The 20,476-nt window shown below is 52.7% G+C and overlaps 8 protein-coding genes across 8 annotated transcripts; 4 read left to right on the forward strand and 4 right to left on the reverse strand.

The window, feature by feature from the left end:
* On the reverse strand, positions 1–615 carry J4E83_003735 (uncharacterized protein; the record flags this gene model as incomplete). The annotated part of the gene is made up of 1 exon (XM_049330668.1): positions 1–615. One exon carries the CDS (start codon positions 613–615, stop codon positions 1–3), a length of 615 nt encoding a protein of 204 aa, XP_049190085.1.
* A 1,081-nt stretch (positions 616–1,696) lies between these two features.
* J4E83_003736 (uncharacterized protein) lies at positions 1,697–2,297 on the reverse strand (the record flags this gene model as incomplete). Its single annotated transcript, XM_049330669.1, has 2 exons — positions 1,697–2,235; positions 2,291–2,297. 2 exons carry the CDS (start codon positions 2,295–2,297, stop codon positions 1,697–1,699), a joined length of 546 nt encoding a protein of 181 aa, XP_049190086.1.
* A 1,577-nt stretch (positions 2,298–3,874) lies between these two features.
* Positions 3,875–4,153, forward strand: J4E83_003737 (uncharacterized protein; the record flags this gene model as incomplete). The annotated part of the gene is made up of 1 exon (XM_049330670.1): positions 3,875–4,153. The coding sequence occupies one exon, from the start codon at positions 3,875–3,877 to the stop codon at positions 4,151–4,153; it is 279 nt and encodes a 92-aa protein (XP_049190087.1).
* Positions 4,154–5,351: 1,198 nt separating this feature from the next.
* On the reverse strand, positions 5,352–6,116 carry J4E83_003738 (uncharacterized protein; the record flags this gene model as incomplete). Its single annotated transcript, XM_049330671.1, has 2 exons — positions 5,352–5,689; positions 5,894–6,116. The coding sequence occupies 2 exons, from the start codon at positions 6,114–6,116 to the stop codon at positions 5,352–5,354; spliced, it is 561 nt and encodes a 186-aa protein (XP_049190088.1).
* Positions 6,117–8,664: 2,548 nt separating this feature from the next.
* J4E83_003739 (uncharacterized protein) lies at positions 8,665–9,963 on the reverse strand (the record flags this gene model as incomplete). The annotated part of the gene is made up of 2 exons (XM_049330672.1): positions 8,665–9,813; positions 9,892–9,963. The coding sequence occupies 2 exons, from the start codon at positions 9,961–9,963 to the stop codon at positions 8,665–8,667; spliced, it is 1,221 nt and encodes a 406-aa protein (XP_049190089.1).
* A 1,817-nt stretch (positions 9,964–11,780) lies between these two features.
* Positions 11,781–15,245, forward strand: J4E83_003740 (uncharacterized protein; the record flags this gene model as incomplete). Its single annotated transcript, XM_049330673.1, has 7 exons — positions 11,781–11,904; positions 11,956–11,971; positions 12,024–12,046; positions 12,094–12,211; positions 12,262–12,361; positions 12,409–14,738; positions 14,786–15,245. The coding sequence occupies 7 exons, from the start codon at positions 11,781–11,783 to the stop codon at positions 15,243–15,245; spliced, it is 3,171 nt and encodes a 1,056-aa protein (XP_049190090.1).
* Positions 15,246–16,057: 812 nt separating this feature from the next.
* On the forward strand, positions 16,058–16,924 carry MOB11 (Maintenance of ploidy protein mob1; the record flags this gene model as incomplete). Its single annotated transcript, XM_049330674.1, has 4 exons — positions 16,058–16,093; positions 16,175–16,352; positions 16,405–16,498; positions 16,546–16,924. 4 exons carry the CDS (start codon positions 16,058–16,060, stop codon positions 16,922–16,924), a joined length of 687 nt encoding a protein of 228 aa, XP_049190091.1.
* A 1,420-nt stretch (positions 16,925–18,344) lies between these two features.
* On the forward strand, positions 18,345–19,273 carry J4E83_003742 (uncharacterized protein; the record flags this gene model as incomplete). The annotated part of the gene is made up of 3 exons (XM_049330675.1): positions 18,345–18,806; positions 18,859–19,040; positions 19,102–19,273. The coding sequence occupies 3 exons, from the start codon at positions 18,345–18,347 to the stop codon at positions 19,271–19,273; spliced, it is 816 nt and encodes a 271-aa protein (XP_049190092.1).
* Positions 19,274–20,476: the final 1,203 nt, after the last annotated feature.

The raw sequence follows: 20,476 nt of genomic DNA on the forward strand, positions 1-20,476 counted from the left end.
TCATTTCCAGCTGTCTCCATCCCAAATCACCAAGTGACTTCCCCCGATCGTTGGAGGGGCGATCATACTGATGTCGGAAAACTGTAATCGATTCCAGAATTCTGCCACGCTGCCAGCCTTCATTGGCATCCAGCCAAAGTAACGTTGCCGACCAACTCGCGGGTTTCGCGAGACATAGTCTTCTGGACGGTAGTCGGCGTCCACAGCCTTGATGATGGAAGCGGTGGGGTCTGATAGAGCTTCGTCATCGGCAAAAAGGAATATTCGGTGTAGGTCGTAGTCCGTATTCATTGGTTGTTCGCCCTCGCCTTTATTGTACAGCTCGCGAAGTTGATCCACATCGAGACCAGCCAGCGCAGGGTCTGACCGCGCATCGAGGCGGAAGAGCGCCCACACTTGTTGGAAGCCAGATTCGTCTTCTTCGGTTCCAGTCGCTTCTAGAGCCCCTTCGCGCGCATCGGTTTGGATCTTTTGGAGAAGTCGCTGCCATTGCTGATCAGATGAAGGTCCGTATCCCGTACGGTAGATAGTAAAGCCCCAGTTCCTGTGGCGGACAAATTCATCGTCTTCATAGACGCAGAGATTCTTTATCCATTCTTTGACGGTGGTAGTCATTGGGGAAGGAAAGGAAGATGTTTTAAATTCGGAGAAATACGGATGGAGAGATTGTAATGAGATGCGAATGCAATCGTTTCGAGATATAACCGCTTGATTGAAGATTTATGTAACCACACGGGGTTTGACGTGTTTATAGCGTTCACATTACAAGAGTTGAGGCCTGAATACCTAGGCAGCCATCTGCGGGTGGGTCTGCGCACAGACAGTGCTGCCTTGCGACTCTCCTGCATAGGCAGGTATATATTTGAAGTGCGCGGGCGAGGTTTGAAGGTAATTTAGGTTTTTAGATATATTCATAGCAAAGGTACTCAGATATTCTATGAATCAATTCCTTGGCCAAGTATTGGTTGACAAGTTTGCGCCAATCCATGGGTACCAAACTTCGCGAACTTCCCAGCCACCATATGGACCCTATCAACGACGCTTCAATGCAACTCATACCCAATGAAAATTTGGACTCGTGCGCGTGGGCGATTTCATGTTGCGAATGCAAGGTCCTTGTCTCTTTTTTCTTTCGCACACTACGACCTTTGCCAGATCATAGCACCACCTGGGCACTTCAAGACGGATGAAGAAGATTCGCAAACAAATACGACAATAAATGCACCGCATTTTCTTCTCTCAAGATGCCTTCGCAACTACCTCGCTCAAGGACCCGGATTGATTTCGTCCCGAAAGTGCGCCGACCACGCGAAAAAAGGTCACATGCGTCGCTGCGAAAAAGCACCCTTACTGCTGTTTGCAAGAGCACAATGCTGGAAGTACCGCCCAGACAAGATCCCAATCATGGTCTGCAGTACTTCCCTCTATGGCTAGCTGCTAAGGCAATCTGGCTCGGGATGGACTGGTGCCTCAATCAGGCCTTCGACGGTTTGGAAGCTATAGCTAGATTGCGAAGGAATGGGATTCAGAATCAAGAGATGGACTACCTAGCGAATACCAACTAGCAGAGAGAGATATCCCGACAGTAAGGAAAGAGATTTGAAGATTATACAGTAATTTCGCTAAGCCTACCCAGCGACCGATATACGTCCAACTCCTCTGACCACATCAATATTACCATCGCCATCAACACACTTTACTTTCCGCCACCGATCACGCCCACTGCCCTCCGCTGAGCCGTACCCCTACAGACAGGCGTCTCATCTCGTATCGCCTGCGGCGGAATGCGATACATGACCAGGTACTCACCATAATGCAACCACTCCGCTGCTACCTCTTTGCCACCGGCCGCATCCTTCAGCAGGTCCGCAGCGCGAAACACTGGACCTCTAGCAAAGTGCGCTGGATCTACGGTAACAACCCAGGTGTCCTCGCCATAGCGCTCTCCGAAGTGCTTGGCGACGGCTTCCGCATGAGCTAGGTTGTCGTACACGCTGATGAAGGGGGAAGAGATGTTGGTTTGTTGGTTCAAGTGGGCGAGACCAAAACGGGATAGTGCGGATGTGTAGTTGACGATGGTGGTTTGGTTCTTGGAACTGAAGCCGGTGGAGAAGGCGTAGCGGGTCTGTGAGCTAGTGCGATGGACGCGGTAGACCAGTGTCGGTATGGCGGTTGGGGCGGGGGGTGGTGTCGGTGATGCATGGATCGGGTGGGGTTGTGTAAGAGTGTAAAGTGCTATTTACGTATCAGTATATTGATTCGGGATGTCTGCGAGGGTTCGGAGGTTTACCTGTCATGATGGAGTTGTAATTAATGTGTCTTCAAAACAACGGGTTGTAGCGAATATGAGATGTTGCTGACTGGATATACTGTCCACTTCAAACCCACTTGTAGTGTCTTGGAGGTCTACTGAAAGTAAGTGACAGACAATTCTGAAATGGGAGACTGTATGATGGAAGCTGTTACGTCCAGAAAGAAGTCTTTTATGCCTCCATATGTCAATCGAACTTACAGTCCCAAGAGACCGGTCAATGAGGCCGTTCAAACGGTACAAATGCATTTGAATCAGGAGTTCGTTGGTCATGTTGACTTTCCTTCCGCCGACGGGCATGTACATCGTTTCGTCTGTTCGAGTGTTGACTACCCGAGAGGCAACAAAGAGACAACGAGATCCCACGCTCGGTGCCGTCGGCAGGCCCAACCGGGTTGTGGGGACGGTCACAATACATTTAGTCCTGAGGTACCGTACCGTTGCTACCTTTTTCGTTTGGTGACGGGGGTAAGGCCAGGTGCATGTGGAACGAATCGTCGGTGTCATTGCTTCGAATGCCCTTTCTTCATCGCTATCCGTTTGGTATGCAGATCGCGGTATCTTGCATGACCGCATAATGCGGATTGTGCATCAGGCGTGTCGACGCGAAGGTCCTCTTAGCGAGGCACGTTTGGACCTCTAGTGTACTCCGATGCGGATGCGGAGAACAGCGCCATGAATGATGGTTTGAGACCCCCGTGACAGCGGATATAAAGGGACGGGCTATTGACGGAAGGTGCATCAGGAAACACATAACTGCAGACATAACGGGTTTGGTGTTTGACAGGAACACCAGATTCGACATGGAGACGTCATCTTTCCAAAACTGCCAGGAAAAGACTGGACGAAAGATAGAATTTTTGATACATGGCTTTCTGTGCCGCTGGAAGCGTCAAGGCATCGGACCGATGTGTCGTTTCCTTGAAATCCGATATTGGGGTCGTACAGCCAAACGGGCAGACGCATCCAGTGGAGCGTCAGGCATCACATCCTATTTGCCGTATGCACCGTATTGTAGATAGGGACGTGCAGTCCCTCCCGAGTACCGAATGCACATCGGGGATGGAAATTCACAGTGCCGCGTCCAGGAGCGCGGGAGGAAGGCGGCCTGCGTGGAGTAGTGACGACACCTGTGGATAGGTTCTCACCGCTCCTTCTTCAGACGGCGCCGGTAGAATCGAGCTGACCATAACGCGATTGACATTCATGATGGAAGATGGGTGCGAAGACAGGAGTGAAGGTCCCACACGTGGTTCGGCATCCGCCCCGCGTGGGTCTATGCCATTTCGGGACAAGCGTCGCATTCCGAGGTCTCCAGAAGTCCGAAAAGTTGGTGGTGACAATCGCAGGCGCGCAGGCGGGCATCAACGTTACATCGCCACACAAACGGTATGTGAAGCTGCTCAAGACATTAACACTTCAATCTGACGTCTCGGTAGCTAATTTGACTCCGTGTCGCCGCGGAACCTACGCCAAACGCCACAGCAAACCCATTCAAAGCCACTCGCAAACGCACCGAGACCTCGCATCGAAGCCACCAACTCTCTACATCACATACCCACCATGTCTTATTTCCGGATAACACTCATGCGCTCCGGCATCGGTATGCCTGAGAAGACGCAAGGAGTCCTCAAGGCGCTCGGTCTCCGCAAACGCATGACGACTGTCTACCATCCCGTTACACAATCCGTCGCTGGTCAGATCATGAGGATAAAGGAATTAGTCGACGTCAAGGAGGTCAATAACCCAATGACGAAGGACCAAATGCGCGCTGCGAGGAGACCCGATCCGGGGTACTACATCGAGCAGAGGGCGGGCGAGGCTATGGGGGCGTACGAATAGAACCGAGAAGTCATGCGTAAAGCTTGAACTACAGGACTGTACATTATGATACGACTGGGCATGCATATATGGCGTTTTGGAAGATAATATGCCTGAACAGAGCTGTATTGCAACTCAATGAGGACTGGAATGACATGGTGTCACACCGGGCACGAGATGATGTACTACGGTTTTAATGTCTTTGCGTGTTGAACGTGGCACCTTGTCTACGCAGTTGTGTAGTTGAGTCTGGCCCATATCCGTTGGGTTCGACTGTCGTACCCTCTACACAGTACAACCAAACCAAATCTTGACATCACCAAGCCTCATCAGAACTTGCTCTGAATAGATCAGTAGCCATCGACAGGCCTGCATCGCCACTAGGAATTTCTAGGATCAGAACGATTACGCTCAGTGGTGAGTGTATATCAATGAGCGAATGAGCTGCAGTCTGACTGACACATGACAGCTGAGCCCTCAGCTGAACCCTCAGCCACCACGCGCGTTGTGGTCCAACTATGCCAACTATGCACAGCCCACTTGCTGAGATGACTTGTCGGCTTGCCCTCAGCATTTTGTCTCCGCATCCCATCACTCTTCAAACTCGCAGGCTATTCATCTAAGACGGGCACCTCATGCAATGGCTCTGTCTTCACAATCCTTCACTGGATCCAGCTTACCGTTTCGTGGCGTTCAAAACGACACCAGCGCCTTTCTACCACTCGACCCGAGGCTGAGAGAAATCAGATGCATCGCGATCTTGCCTGAAGCGGACGAAGAATGTATCACTTGCGAACTAGTGTACACGAACCTGGAAGGAAACGCTATCGACCGTATTTCTTACGTCGCGCTGTCCTACTGCTGGGGTGACGTCGACGATACAGTGCTGATATCGCTCAAATGTCCTTCGTTGAAGGGCCCGCAAACGCCAACCGCGACATCGGTCCCTATGCCATCACTCTTCATCACCGTACCCTTTCAAGTCACGCGAAATTTACACACTGCGCTAACGGCACTCCGGAAACTCGATGCATCTGAAGAGAAGGGAGTTCGGTACTACTGGATCGATGCAATGTGTATCGACCAAAGCAACGGCCAGGAAAAGACACACCAGGTCGGCTTCATGGGCAAGGTGTTCTCATCTGCCGAATCCGTGTTTGTTTGGCTGGGGCCCGAGAACGTATACAGTCGGATTGTGTGCAAGATGTATGACACCGCCTTAGGCCCTCTTCTCCAGCGCTGCTTCGCTGACGGAGAAGATCGGTCGTACAAACACCATGCTGAGTGGGAGAATTTGGCCAGCAGAATACCTCGCTTGTTGCGTCAAGATCTTGAATTGAGTAGCTTGGTCTCCAGTTTTCCCCGGGGAGACGTCAATGCATCCTTTATAGTTGATGACATCGACGACGCTTCCTACTGGTCCGCGATCCTTGTCAGCTTCGACAGTTTGCTTGCTAGGCCATGGTGGTACAGGATATGGGTCCTTCAAGAAGTAGCTCTTGCACGCCGAGACGGCCTTGGTGCTCTTCAAGTCGATTTTTGGATGGGTGGGCGCACCTTGAAATGGGCAGCCATAGGAGAGATTGCGCAGGCTATTGCTGAGCTTGGCATGAGGAGTTATTCGCCACATTTCGCTCCTTTCCGGCATACCGAATCGAACTTCACTAATTTCACCTGGTTTCATATCTCGTGGTGGACACCGGTACTCGCCATGGCCCGGCATGAATCACGTCCGACAATACTTGATCTCATGGAACGTACGCGACACTTCGGTACTACAGATCCGCGGGATCGATTCTTTGCCTTGCTTCATCTTGCCTGTGATACCTCTGAGATCTTCCGCGACGAACCTCTCATATGCCCAGATTACAACAAAACCCTCGGCTCGGTAGTCGAGGATTACGTCTTCTGGCAGAAGAAACAGATACGATGCCTGAGCGTTACCGTAGATGCCAGGACTATGGCAAGAGCCGCAAGGAGACATAGTTCGCTCACGTGGAGCCCTGCGTCCAGAATGTCCGACTTTAGCAACACCCGATCCCCCCAGAAATATTCCGACACCCCCTATGGTACCAATTCATTCAGGACTTCTGGGTTTAGCATGACATCCTTAGTACCGTGGAGGGGGATAACGTTGACGACGATTGAGCGTCCGATCAGTCAAGAGATTGACTTCTTGCAGGATAAGTGGAGTCTGCAGATACCCATCATGGAGCCACACACACTACATTACATGGAAGAAATTATTGCGTCTTCTTGTCGCTATGCAATCGTTCCAGAGGAATACAGATCTGCCGCTGATTACGGGTTTACACAGATGTTCCGACTGGGCCTATTACCCCCGCCACCAAACAGGGAGCAGCAGCTATTGAGTACACGTATTCTCAATAGTTCCACAACTTCCAGCAGACGAGCTGATGAACGTACCTCTAGCGTACGAATTAACGGAGACGCCTGGACCTTGAAAAAGCAACGCATGTTCTCTGCAAGTGATGGAAACATGATCATCGGTCGAGAGGACATGTTACCCGGGGACATCATTGTCATGTTAGATGGCGTCGACGTACCCGTTGCTCTACGTCAAACGAAAGCGGACCATTATCGAGTCCTTGGTCCATGTGGTGCTCTAGAGCGATACAAGAAGGCACATACTATTTCAGATCAGACTTTCATGTTTGCTGAAGGGTCGATTGTTGAATATGAAAACGAAAATCAACTGATGGTGGTGCAACCTTACCTGACAAATCAGCGACAATATCATAACTTCAGGTTGTCCCGCGCAGGCAACACCGCGTTCAGATGCGAACCCCCCCACGATGGTCAGTACCAAACTTCTACGCAACCACCACAGGCCCAATACCAAAAAGATCTAACTCCCTGTTCTGCACCCAAACACCCCTCGCAATATTCCTACCAACCCACGGCTCCAGGCTCCACCCCAACGCACCCACCAGCCATAAAAAGCCGACCACGCGCCAAAATAACCTATCCTTCAACCCCATCGCCTTCCCCAAGTCAATAAGATGATCCTCCACCATAATAATCGCAGCCTGCAACAAAAAGCACTTCAACGCGCCATCATCATCAAACTCGACATTGACCAGCATACTCGCGACCCCGTGCACCAAGCCCGAAATACCAAACGCAACGAAAAGCTGAATATACTTGGACGCAAAAGAACCCTTCCGCAAACCCAACACATCCCTCGCTAACCAAACACTAAGCGGAGAGCAAATCCGACGGCATTGCTGATGCCACACCACAGACCAAGCGCTGCGCACACTGTACAAATCGCGGAACCTACCAAACATGGAGGGGCAGTCTCGTGGATTAGCGAGACCGGTGGCTACGGATACAATGCCGTAAGCGATGTTGTAGAACTCCATGGTGGTGAATGTGAGCATGATATGAAGCCAAGTGTAGTAGAAGCGAGTGAGGAAGGGAGAGTCAACCGGGAAGGGCTGGTGTGGTTTCTGCGTGCGGATATCGATCCAGGAGCCGTGGGGGGATGCGGCGGAGTGGCAGACTATAATGTCTTTTATGACGAAGAAGATGAGGCCGCGTACGAGCTTTCGGGCGATGAATTTACTTGGTTGGGTTAGTTGAGTCGGGGATGATAGGTTGGGGGTAGACTTACAGACGAGGGTAGTCGCCCGGTACTTCCATGCACACATTCTTGACCTGACTACTCCATCCCGTGTAACGGCTCCACGTCGAGAGACGAAGAGCCCACCATGCTCTGCTCCAGAAACTTCTCCCTGCACCACCAGGTCTGTCTCTGTAATCCAGCTGTTTCACGTCGTCATTCTTCTTGTCATTTTCATCCTTCTCATATTGTATCTTGTACCACCCGTCTTTGTCGGGGCTCCCCAGTAAGATCCAGTCAACATAGGTGAACACACGAGCGCCCACTCCACAGTTGATTGCTAGGTTGTAGCCCCAACCTGCATCCCCCCATTCTCGGTAAAGAGATTGAGCGGCGAGGAGAAGGAGAAGAGGGAGAGTGATAGCGATACGAGGGAGGCGGTGATCGGGTCCGGTGGCAAGGGTAAGGATGTTGAGTAGGTAGAGAAGGGGTACTTGTAATGTTATGATGATATCGGGAAGTTTAAAAAGAGACATTGCTATGATGCCGGCTCCGCAGTCCAGGAGATGGGAAGACTGGACTTACTGCGCATCGGTACATTGCGGCATACGACGGAATTTATATAGAGTGGGATATGATGCTTTGACCGGCCGTAAGATCTTAGTGTTCGTGGGTCGATTAGGGATCCTCCCTACATGCTGGCTTGGCCCAATGAGATGGGTTCGAGTACGTTAGCGCTAAGGTCCGTGATTTCGGGACAATGTCCCTGACTAGTGCAGTCAGATCGCGAATAGAAGGCCGTGAACTGTCATCTTAACCGCAATGTGGTCTTGAAAATTGGTATCATTACAATGCTATAGTCGTGGTTGTAGTCAATGCTGCAGATGGGTAGCCAGGTCGACACGCTGTGGCATTCCAGATTTGACATGTCCTCTCAGCACCTCTACTAAATTTCCACATCTTGAAAACTGGCTCCATCGCCATCGTCTTCAGCTGATGCTTGGCCTGGCTTCGGTCTCTGTGGTAAACTTGCTTCCAGAGACTTCTCGTCGTTGGGCTCAGGCTCAGATTCGTCCTCCTCGCTATCCTCTTGCTGTGGTTCCTTCCCATTTTGCGGCTTGAGATCCTCGGTTCGAGCCTTTTGCTCTTCTGTCTGCGTCTTCGGTTCCACTGAGTTTCGCTCGCTCTTCTCGCTAACGTCGTCTTTGGGCGGCGGAGGGGGTGGTGCTGTACCGTCGGTATCGCGGTCACGTCTCGGTTGCTCGGGTGTAGGTGGTGTCACCTCGGTGCGCGGGCTCATGATGGGACTTCTGGGTTGCTGCTGCTGCTGTTGTTGCTGAGGCTGCTGTTGTGATTGCTGGGCGGGTTGCTGGGAACCTCCTGGACCGACGCTTCGTAACCTAGGGTCCGCGTTCAGGTAGTAACCCCTCACACCGACGATCCTGCCCTCCCTCTCGCAGCCTATGACCCAATCCGGGACGACTACAGGTATGTTGTTTTCGACCGCCTTCTCCCATGCAGGCCCTCTGCCTTCGGTGCATACGAAGTGCGTGGTATCGATGCGCACATTGTCCGCGATCTTGGCGCCGATTCTTTCCACAGACCGCTGTAGAGACTCTCGGAGAGCCGCAGGCATGTGGCCGGGCGTGATGGTGATACCAGACAAGTCCGTCATCTTGTGTGTTTGTACCAACAGCTTCTCGCTACTGAAAGTACCCGCGCTTGTCTTGAGGACTAAATGGAACTGATATTCCGTGTCGACTGCCAGACCACTCAGCTTGGTGCTGTGCACGTCACTGGGCTTGGGTATTGTGCCTGCCTTGTTGCCATTGCGGTATAGTGTGAGGCTGCGCAGTTCGGCGGTCGCGATATCGATGGGGTCCCACTCGAGAACGACTGAGGTTTGCGTGGCATTGCGGCATTTGAGGACGGGGGCTGAGGGGGTGCGCTGGCCAAAGGTGCGGAAGATCTCCGACTGGAGCTCATGGAAGGCTTTCTGGGCGTCGGCTTCGGCTTTGTAGTTTCTTCCAACATCGATATCCACCATGGAGCCCGACGAGATGTCGGGGGGTAGCAATATAGAAGGGAACTCAATCTACCTTTACGTCAGCCAGATGAAGAGCAAGGATGCGCTTGCGCTGCGTTGAGCGCTGGGCGGCATTGAGGGGCTCACGAGACGCTTGTCTTCTGTCAGTAGCACTGCTACTCCAGCATCGACCTTTCCGACTGTGAGGGAGACGAGCATCTTGGGCGTGACTGTGTGAGGGTGTCGGACTTGGGAGACGTGTAATGTTTGGTAGAGCTGAGCGGCCGCGTACCTGACCATCAATGGCGCGGCCCGAAGAATCGCCGTGGCAGGCGCTAGCGGCCAGCTCTGGTCCACGCCCCTCTATGTTTTTCTATCAACACCATAGCATACCTAAGTAGAGCAAGCGCCATGGGAAGGCTACGCAGCGCTCATGGCGACTAAAGTGACATGATACAAGACTATGTAGTTACCTGCACGGTTGTAAGTCGTGCCTCGACTTGGTGGATACGCAAACGAAGCACCCGCGATTGGCCTTGAGCACCAAATCCCTCGTTTTAACTTGGGTAGTGATACCTACGTCTATTCTTGCGATGCACAGTTCCAGCGATTCGGGTTTTGCTTGGAAACATCACAATCTTCCAGCAAGCTTGCCAGTCTCTGCATGGCCCTCGTACAGCGTTGGAATAGAAATACGTATACTTGCCGGATTTTCAGCTACGCGTTTGGAGGCATGTGAAAGAGGTCATTCGTGCATCAGCAATTCATGACTAGCGATGATGCCTTGGTCGGCTGCTATGCAAAGTTCGGTCAACATGTATGTGTACCAACATGATCGCTCGATAGCGCTGTTGGGTTCAGAGGTGAAAGTAAACTATAATGTCGTGGCTAGGAGTAGGACTGAGCCGCATCATATGAGCGCTGCTCAAAGGGAACATCTAATCGATTCCGGTCAAAGTTCATGTAGGGCGGCCAGACCTGCCACACCGACTTCCCAGCCCCCCTTGCGAGAATTGTAGACGCTGTATCGTATTCTTCAACTTCTCGGCTCGTGTGCGTTCGTTTCAAAATATTAAACTTAACCTTTTCTCACCGAAGACTTGCAGCTGATGACGTCACTCATTACCCTTGACCTCCCGTACATGAGTAGCCATACGACTGGATATGTTTAGTGCTACCCCTCGGATGTCGGTGATGCATCACGTGAATTGGCGTCTGGCGCGCAGGCTCGGAAACGCGACCATATGCATCCCAACTCTTGTACATAACTGTGCTGCATGCCGCGGAAGCAGGGACAACACCACGCTCCAAAGTCGATACGTGTGGCATGCGAATCCCCATGCCGGGATCCGCTGTCAGCACTCCACACCCCAGAAGGGCCTTCCGAAGCTGGCCAGGTCCGATCGGCGATGGCACGGTGGGGAGGGCCGGAGACTAACGTCTTTATCGTGGTTGCTTGTTCAAGGCTGGCGTCGCCCCCAGTAAGCGCGTTCAACACTTTGGCGCAGAGATTTTGAAAGCGGCTCAACAGATGGGCGACACGTGTAGCCGACGCTGCTGCAGCGGCGGGCATGGGCATTTCCAAGCTTCTGGCCAGCCTTTTTGCGGCTCGCTGGACATGGGATTGAAACCTGGCGGAGGAGGGCGTTAGGCTAGAGTGGGCTTAGGTCAGCCGTTCGCGATAAGTCCCGCGCTGCACGGTTGCCGTCCTATGATGCATCGCGAGTTCCTGCGTCCAAAGTCGGTGGTAGCCACCACCAAGACACGCGCCTTGACAAAATCCCGTCCGCTTTCTGTCTCTTCCTCTATGCACACCACCTCCAAACATTGGACTCCCTCGCCATCAGCGTCTCTCATATACATTACCCCACCTACTTCTTCTCCACTATCTTGATCGTCTGAGTTACCCCATTGTTTGCTCCATACTACCTGCAGGAAATAATTCCTTCGACGCCGCTGCACGCGCCAACGCCCAAACCTCACTTGCTGTCTGCCGTCAACACTCCTCCTACACCCCTCCGGCACACATTGTCACCATGGTTCTCATTGAGAATCAAGAGTACCTCTGCGAAGAGGAGAAGCGTCTGAAGCAGGACCGAGAACGCACCGCCTACTGGAAGCGATGGGGCCCCTACGTTGCCGAGAGGCAGTGGGCAACTGGTCAGTCTCTATTCCCATGAATATGTTGCAATCAATCTAATAAGTGTCCAGTCCGCGAAGATTACTCGTGAGTACCCTTGCTGTCAACGCCATGGTATGCTACTAACAAACTTCTGCAGCGCTGATGGAGATGCCTGGAGCCGTGAGTACTCGCCTTCGGTGCCATCCGATTTCTCTAATGCCTCATAGATTTCACGCACGACATGGCGCGGTCGCGCGCCTTTCGCTGGGGCGAGGACGGCATTGCTGGTGTGTCTGATACACACGGCTTCCAGAACATTGCCTTCGCTTTCTGGAACGAGAAGGAGTATGTGTGCGCTAGTGGCACTCTTGCGATACACGCTGACTTTCTTGCAGCGACTTTCTAAAGGAGCGCCTTTTCGGTTTATCCAACCCACAGGGTAACCACGGCGAGTCGCTCAAGGAGTGCCATTTCCACCTGGACAACACGCCAACTGTATGTTGGCTTCGCTCGCTACAGAAATACCGCTGATTCAGTTGCAGCACTCGTACATGAAATTCCTGTACAAACTTCCTCAGCGGAAATTCCCATACGAAGAACTCATCGAGACGAACGCGAAGCGAACGCGGTTGGACAAGGAGTACAACCTCGTTGACACAGGCATCTTCGACGATGACCGGTATTGGGACATTTTCATCGAGACTGCGAAGGAAGCGGACGATCCAGAGGAGATGTGCTTCCGAGTGACAGCTTACAACCGTGGCCCAGAACCGGCGCCGCTGCACATTGTACCTCACTGTTGGTTCAGGAATACCTGGGCATGGGGCCACGAGGACCCGAGTCTGAAACCCTCAATCACCAAGATTGGCCCAACAACGGCGCAGTCGAAACACCACAAGCTGGGTGACCGCTACTTCCAGCTCTCCCCGTCCCCTGGCACCGGCCCGAGCGGCGAAGACGTACAGCCCGAGCTTCTCTTCACCGATAACGACACCAACTACAAGGGGCTGTGGAACGTGGAGAACAAGGTTCCATATGTCAAGGACGCTATCCATCGCCGCATCGTGGACGAGCAGAAGGATGCTGTCAATCCTGAGAACACTGGTACCAAGTGCGGTGCTTGGTACGCGTTCGACGAAGGCGACGGTGTCCCACCTGGCGAGTGCGCTGTAGTCCGCTTCAGGCTCTCAAAGAGAAACGACGGATTCCTTGACGAGGAGATGTTTGACGACATTATAGAACAGCGTCGCGCCGAAGCCGACGAATTTTACTACAGAATCAGCCCTCTCCCAATCGCTGACGATTTGCGCAACATCCAGCGTCAGGCATTCTCCGGCATGATGTGGTGCAAGCAATACTACCACTTCATCTGGGACCAGTGGGCTAACGGCGACCCTGGCATGCCTCCTCCACCACCCGGTCGCAAGGCTATACGCAACAAGGAGTGGAAGCACATGTACCTGGACGATATTTTGTCCATGCCCGACTCTTGGGAATACCCCTTCTTCGCCGCATGGGACAGTGCTTTCCACTGTATCACACTCGCCATGATCGACCCCGACTTCGCCAAGAAGCAGCTCGACCTTTTCACACGTGAGTGGTACATGCACCCGAACGGGCAGCTACCGGCATACGAATGGAACTTTGGCGACGTGAACCCTCCGGTACATGCCTGGTCGCTATTCCGGGTCTTCAAGATTGAGCGCAAGATGTACGGACGTGAGGACTTTGATTGCCTCGAGCGCGTATTCCAGAAACTGTTGCTGAACTTTACGTGGTGGGTCAACCGAAAAGACGCTGACGGAAAGAACATCTTCGAAGGTGGTTTCCTCGGTCTCGACAACATTGGTCTCTTCAACCGTTCAGACCCATTGCCGACCGGCGGTACCCTGGAGCAGGCCGACAGTACTGGCTGGATGGGCTTCTACTGCCTGAACATGCTGAACATCTGCCTTGAGCTCGCCAAGCGACGACGCATCTACGAAGACATGGCCTCCAAGTTCTTCGAGCACTTTTTGATGATCAGCGACGCTATGCAATTCCGCAGCGACGGCGAGTCGAAGCCGCTGTGGAACGAGGAGGACGGGTTCTACTATGATGCCATCTCTTGGGGTGGTCCATGGAGCCATCAGATGCCCGTCCGTTCTCTGGTCGGTCTCATTCCTCTGTACTCGACTATGACGCTAGAGCCGGAGGTTATCAACCGCCTGCCCAGCTTCAAGAAGCGAGTGGAATGGTTCATTGCTCACCGTCCCGAAACTTCGAAGCGCAACATCCATACGCTCTCCAAACGTGGTAAGGGCGACCGCTTGCTTCTGTCACTTGTCAACGAAGACCGACTGAAGCGGATAATGAAGAGAATGTTGGACGAGGATGAGTTCTTCGCCGACCACGGCATCCGATCGCTTTCGAAATACCACAAGGATCATCCCTATAGCATGGACGTCAATGGTCAGAAGTATGAGGTAGCTTACCTTCCCGGTGACTCAGACAGCGGTCTCTTTGGTGGCAACAGCAACTGGCGAGGTCCCATCTGGTTAGCCGTCAACTTCCTACTCATCGAGTCTTGCCAGAGGTTCCATCTCTACTATGGCAACGATCTCAAGGTTGAGTGCCCTACGGGGTCGGGTGACTACATGCATCTCGGCCACGTTGCAGAGGAGATTCAACATCGTCTTCAGCATTTGTTTGCTCGCGGAGATGACGGTAGAAGGGCCATCAACGACGGCAACCAAATGCTCGACTTTGACCCGAACTGGAAAGATTACATGTGGTACCACGAGTTCTTCGATGGTGATACCGGCCGTGGCTTGGGAGCGACGCATCAGTGCGGCTGGACCGGTCTGATTGCGAAGATGATTCACGACACTGGGTAAGCTCAACGACATTACGTATAGTACCTTCACTAACGACGTGCAGCATGACGTGCCGTCTGCCACAAACGCCGCGCACACCTACAGGCGCTGCCGACCATTACTTCGACGATGTGTTCACCACGACAGGCAAACCAGCGAAGCGCCAGACACTCCGCCGATCTTCTACTAGCCGTAGCATAGGCTTCCGAAGTGACTGGGGAGAGACCTCAACCAACGGCGAAGAGGAGGACGCTACAAGCCCGATCAAACGCAAGAACTCGGTCGGTGTACTGGACCAAGCCGCCCTTGACCAGAAGTCGGCAATGGAGGATCGTCTCCACCATTACGTAGCTGGTCAACTTCAGCGCATCAAGACGGGCATGCAGGACTACGAACCGGATGAGTTTGAGACCATGACGGACGGTGGCTCCGACTCCAGGCCGCAGACGCAGAACGGTCGTCGCAACGGACGTGGTCGTGACAAAGGCGACTATTTTGAGCAAGACCCGTACTTCAGCAAGTGAGGTCTGACAGGATGTGTGGGTATGGAGCGGTAATCATCAGCGGTGGAAGTTGTCAGCGTATATCCTAGACCTAGAATAGACCTAGAGTAGACCTCCCAAAAACATTACGATATCTTCTTTTCTTCTCCGAATTACCTCCGTTGGTATATCTCGGTGATGCGCTCACGAAAGTCATTGCGACAACATCCAGCCCGCGCATAGGAGAGACAGATTTTACAATGCGCTGCCAGCGGAAATTCGTCTCGCATCTCTTCCAACAAGTCTCGAGGCGGTCAGACGGAAAAAGCAGACATGAAAGTTGAGGGTGGGCCAATTGGGTGGGCGCGACATCTGGACCAAGTTGTTAGTGCGGCGATCGAGGCCGGTGGTTGCGGCGGTCGCGATTGTTGATTGTGGGGTCCTGTCCAAACACCCCTCCCCCAAGCCAGCCCATCCAACGTCATTGACTCTCTGCCCTTCTCTGTTACCCTCTTCTTGTCGCTCGCTCACGTTGTTTACCTTGACCTTCTACTTCTTGTTGCTACCAGGTTTGTCGCAGTCCCATTACCTTCTATTGTTTGCCTTGGCTAACCATCGGAATGCGCGACAGCAGATAGCACACACGCACGCACGCAGTACCGGTCCATACGATAGCACGAATCGAGAGTAGATATGTCGGGATTTATAAGTACAATGTTCGTCTCCCTTTCCGCTCTTCTACTGCAGGATATACGACCCACGAGACGAAATCGCGTCCTTGATCGCTAGCCTGTCGCGCCTGAGCCTGGCGCCGGAGTTGCGCAAATACACGGATCAATAGCGACAAGACCACAATGTGCAGGCCATGCGACATTATTGGGATATGCCAGGTCGAAAGAGACATCTGAGTTCATGGCAGAAGGCTGGAGAGAAGTCTCGCTTGAGATGGGAGATTCATACTACGAACACAGGCTGACTTCTGCGCTAGCAACCCGCGAACTCGCGCACCGTTCAAGCCGTCGAAGAATCGAGGCACCAGCAGCTGGCAGCTGAAGCAGTATGCCGAGGCCACACTCGGTAGCGGCAGTCTAAGGAAGGCTGTCAAGCTACCCGAAGGCGAGGACAAGGACGAGTGGCTTGCCGTCAATGGTAGGAGCATATCTCTGCCGATTTGGGGACTCGTGCTGATACGCGACCGCAGTCGTCGACTTCTACAACCAGATCAACCTGCTCTATGGCTCCATCACAGAGTTCTGCTCGCCACAAAGCTGTCCTGAGATGAAAGCGACCGACGAGTGAGTATGAACCAAGTCCACATGTGCGCAATGCTGACTATCGACAGGTTTGAGTACCTCTGGCAAGATTCCGAGAATTACAAGAAGCCTACCAAGATGCCCGCACCCGAATACATCGAACACCTCATGGCATGGATACAGTCCAATGTCGACAACGAGTCCATGTTTCCCTCGCGCATCGGCGTTCCCTTCCCCAAGACATTTCCAGCGCTCATCAGGAATATGTTCAAGCGTCTATACCGCGTCTACGCACATATCTACTGCCACCACTACCCCGTCATCATCGAGTTGGGCCTGGAGCCTCATCTCAACACCAGCTTCAAGCACTATGTGCTGTTCATAGACGAGCATGGGCTGGCAAGTGGGAGCAAGGACTTCTGGGGACCGTTGGGTGATTTGGTGGAGAGCATGCTGAGAAGTGATTGAGCGCATCCCGGCGCTCGACTAGAGTATGAGAGACGGAGAACAGACACGAGACTCTACGCGTGACGAGCATATTTTGACGGCGTTGAGGAGCATATGCACAATTTGCATAACTACGGAGGTATTACGAGCATGTACGCTTGTTAACGATGTATTAGTAGCGGTGAATTAACATAATGATTTCAAAATCCACCGCGCACATCTCGACGGCAATCGCCGGGAATCCAGCCCAGGGGTGTAAGAGCTGCCCAGGCGGCAACTCGTATCCAAGTTCCAGAGCGTTTGCTGTCTCAGCAGAGTGGACTTTGGAGACTTGAGCGAACGCCGGGTGGGGCAGAGTTCGTGTATCGGTGGCTTGGCAGATAGTAGACATGGAAGACGTTCATGCCTTGCCCTCTCAACCAAACATCCGGTCCATACTTATGCCACGTACTTCGGTCCTTTCCTAATCGCGAAACTGCGAACACCGTCTAGCGATGTTGGCGATGGCGACTGCTATATGACAAACGCGCTATTACGCATGACCAGCGACTATGCTGACGACGTCGATTCAGCCGGAGCAATGCTAGCTACTTGTTTACACAAAGTTCAAAGCATCCTAGCAAAAGAGATACTGCGTGCTTCAGTATGGCCTCTAGTCTGGTAGCGATATTGAAGTTGCGGCCAATCGGGTGCATCTGCTTCCCTATTCAGCTACGGTGCTCGACCTCTTTGAGGCCACGTGAACCGAGCGCCCGGAGTATTATCAGCCTTCAAGGTTGCGTCACACGGCAGTGCGGTGTGAACGGTTGCAGCTCAAGAAGCGGAGAAGTTCGTTTTGAACGGTCGCGAGAATAGCCGAGATGAGCCCTGAAGGGGGCAGGGCGGAGCGTGAGACATTGGGCAAACCTTCTCGTCTAACACGAGAGCGAGCATAAAGCACAACAACGGGCAACCCAGCTGTACAAGTTCCTCGGTTTTGTCGCGTCCGTCCCGGCATTCATTTACGCGACCTTGCGAGCAGATGTCGCGATTGCCGAATTGCGGGGAGCGATACAACGTTGCGTGCAGAGTGTGGGGAAAATGCACCACGAGGCAATGACAGGGGCAATCTATAAGGCCAGACAATGCAAGTCAAGGCATCGGGTAGGTTGACAGCGTGTGGGAACTGTGACAGCGGCTCTCTGACCTCTCAGATGCCACTACCCCGGGTACCGTTTCAGTACCCAAGCTCCGCCCACCCCTGCACGGTGCACAGCATGATGGTTCTCGGCCTCGAGTATCGAAAACAGTTTAATCTCTCCTTGCAGCCGGACTAAAGAAGGGACCCCTCTTTTTCAGTATCCTTCAAATACAATTTCCTGGCACTGCGCGTGGATCACTCTGGCTAACAAACCATGCCATTCGGTTTCTACTTCGACTTCAGATCACTCATTCCGCAATGATGCCGCAACATCTCCGCAATATCGCCCTTGCCGTCGAGCTCTTCGCGGTCTTTGCACGATGCGCACATCTCAACTATACTGGAGAGGCCGTCACATCTCGTTTCTGGGACTGCTGTAAGCCATCATGTGGTTGGAACGGCAAAGCAGATTTCTCGAGTCCGGTAGAATCGTGTACGGCCGACGACAAGCCCACGGACGATGCTGCCGGCACTGGTTGTAACGGCGGTTCCGCGTTTCAGTGCTCCAGCCAGCAGCCATGGGCCATCAACGACACTGTTTCATATGGCTATGCCGGTGCCTTTATTCTACCCGAACTTACTCACGGAGGTATAGAGGGCGCCTGGTGCTGCGCATGCTACCAGCTCGACTTTACGAGTGAGCCTCTGATCGGCAAGAGCATGATTGTTCAAGCCTCGAATACCGCCTACGATGTAACCGACCGAAACCGGTTTTCACTTGCAGTAAGCCTTCAATAAACGTTCATCATCATAATAGCAAAGCTGAACTATCTAGATTCCTGGCGGTAACACAACATCGACAAATGCATGCGCCCAGCAGTATGGCGTGGACCAAAGCGTCTTCGGTGAGCTCATGATGGGTGTCAGCTCCACCGAAGACTGCCAAAAGCTACCCGAGAACCTGAGAGCCGGTTGCGAATGGCGCTTTGATTGGTTCAAGGATGCATCGTACCCTAGGTAAACATGCCCTCATCTCGATCCGCAGGCTACACAAATTATATGGACTAACGTCACACAGTGCGAACTTCAAACGCGTAGTCTGTCCCGCGGAAATTACAGCCAAGACAAACTGCATCCGTAATGACGACAAAGTGCTGGCTGGCGAGGCTTCCGCCGCCCAGAGCCTCATGTCTGGCTCCCCTACTATGGCTTTCTTCGCCGCTGGCATACTAGCTTTAATATCGATATAGCATCGGTGACGCCGATGCCGTGCGTCACCCTTCGCTTTTGGCAGCCCTCTTTCACGATCGTCACGTTCTTTTCTCATTTCTCTTGTGTCCGCTCATCTTTGGAGGCTGGTTGGCAAGTCTTGTCAGATGATGGATGTTTTCTCATGCATGGATACCCTATCAATAAAATATTTGCATCAAAATGGATTGCATGTTGCGCCACGAATGGCGCATGGTAATCTCTCCATTACGTCTTCAGTGCCGGATTTGCCGGTGACGTTACTACGAGTGTACCGTCTTTCTTCTCATTACCTCTTCTTGGGTCCAGAAGGAGGTAACATGTATGCTAGCAAGACTAAGACTTTGCACAGGGAGGTTCAATGGCGTTCATTGCAACGCTGTACGGCAAGATATTTACGCCTTCAATGACAAGGCACTCTACACTCGCTCAAGAACCCCACACTGTGGCGTGAACTCAACAGAAAGAAATCATGAGACATGGCTGGTGGTGCAATGAAGCAGCTAGAATGGTTGGTGGAAACTGAAAAGTCCAAGGCATTAAACGTCCTTTCAAAACTCAAGAGACCACTCACAGCACCAGACCTAGCCGATATTCAAAAGCCATCCTATCACGAGCGCACGCCATTCCGCCACGCCCAAATCCCCTTCGTCCCCAAACGCTCATCATGCACTCCACAGTGCACCTCCCAGATACGCCCTTACCTCAAGAAACACAGCTGAGTAAGAACCCGCCCTACCCATCATTTCCAGCCTTCCCACCATCACCTACCGATCACCACATCCCCCAAAGCCCTGCATATCCATTTAGGCAAATGACATCCGAACAAGATCTTTCCCGCCAATTCTTGAAAATCACATCACACGTACCCCCGCCAGCCAGCCGGCGATGCGCGAGCGACCGCTTCGCTCCGCACCGAAGAGGGGAGATTATCCATATTGAGCCGGCCGGGCGCTAACGAAAATCTGATATATTACATGGATATGGCTGGACACTGGACTAATAGGGTGTACTAATGCTGGGCGGGTGGGCGAATGTCACGAGTTACGGAGGAAATGGAGGAGGATGATGATGGATGGAGGGATGAAGAAAAAGAAACAGGGCGATGAAGGAGTGGGGTTTTGCTACTCATAGGGCAAGGGGATGGCTGGTCTGAATGGTAGGTGTAGACGAGTGAGTTTGTGTGTGGTGCGAGGGTGAAGGAT

This window comes from Alternaria metachromatica (genome assembly GCF_023757995.1).
Source record: "Alternaria metachromatica strain BMP 0045 chromosome Unknown scaffold_6, whole genome shotgun sequence".
Taxonomy (NCBI): domain Eukaryota; kingdom Fungi; phylum Ascomycota; class Dothideomycetes; order Pleosporales; family Pleosporaceae; genus Alternaria; species Alternaria metachromatica.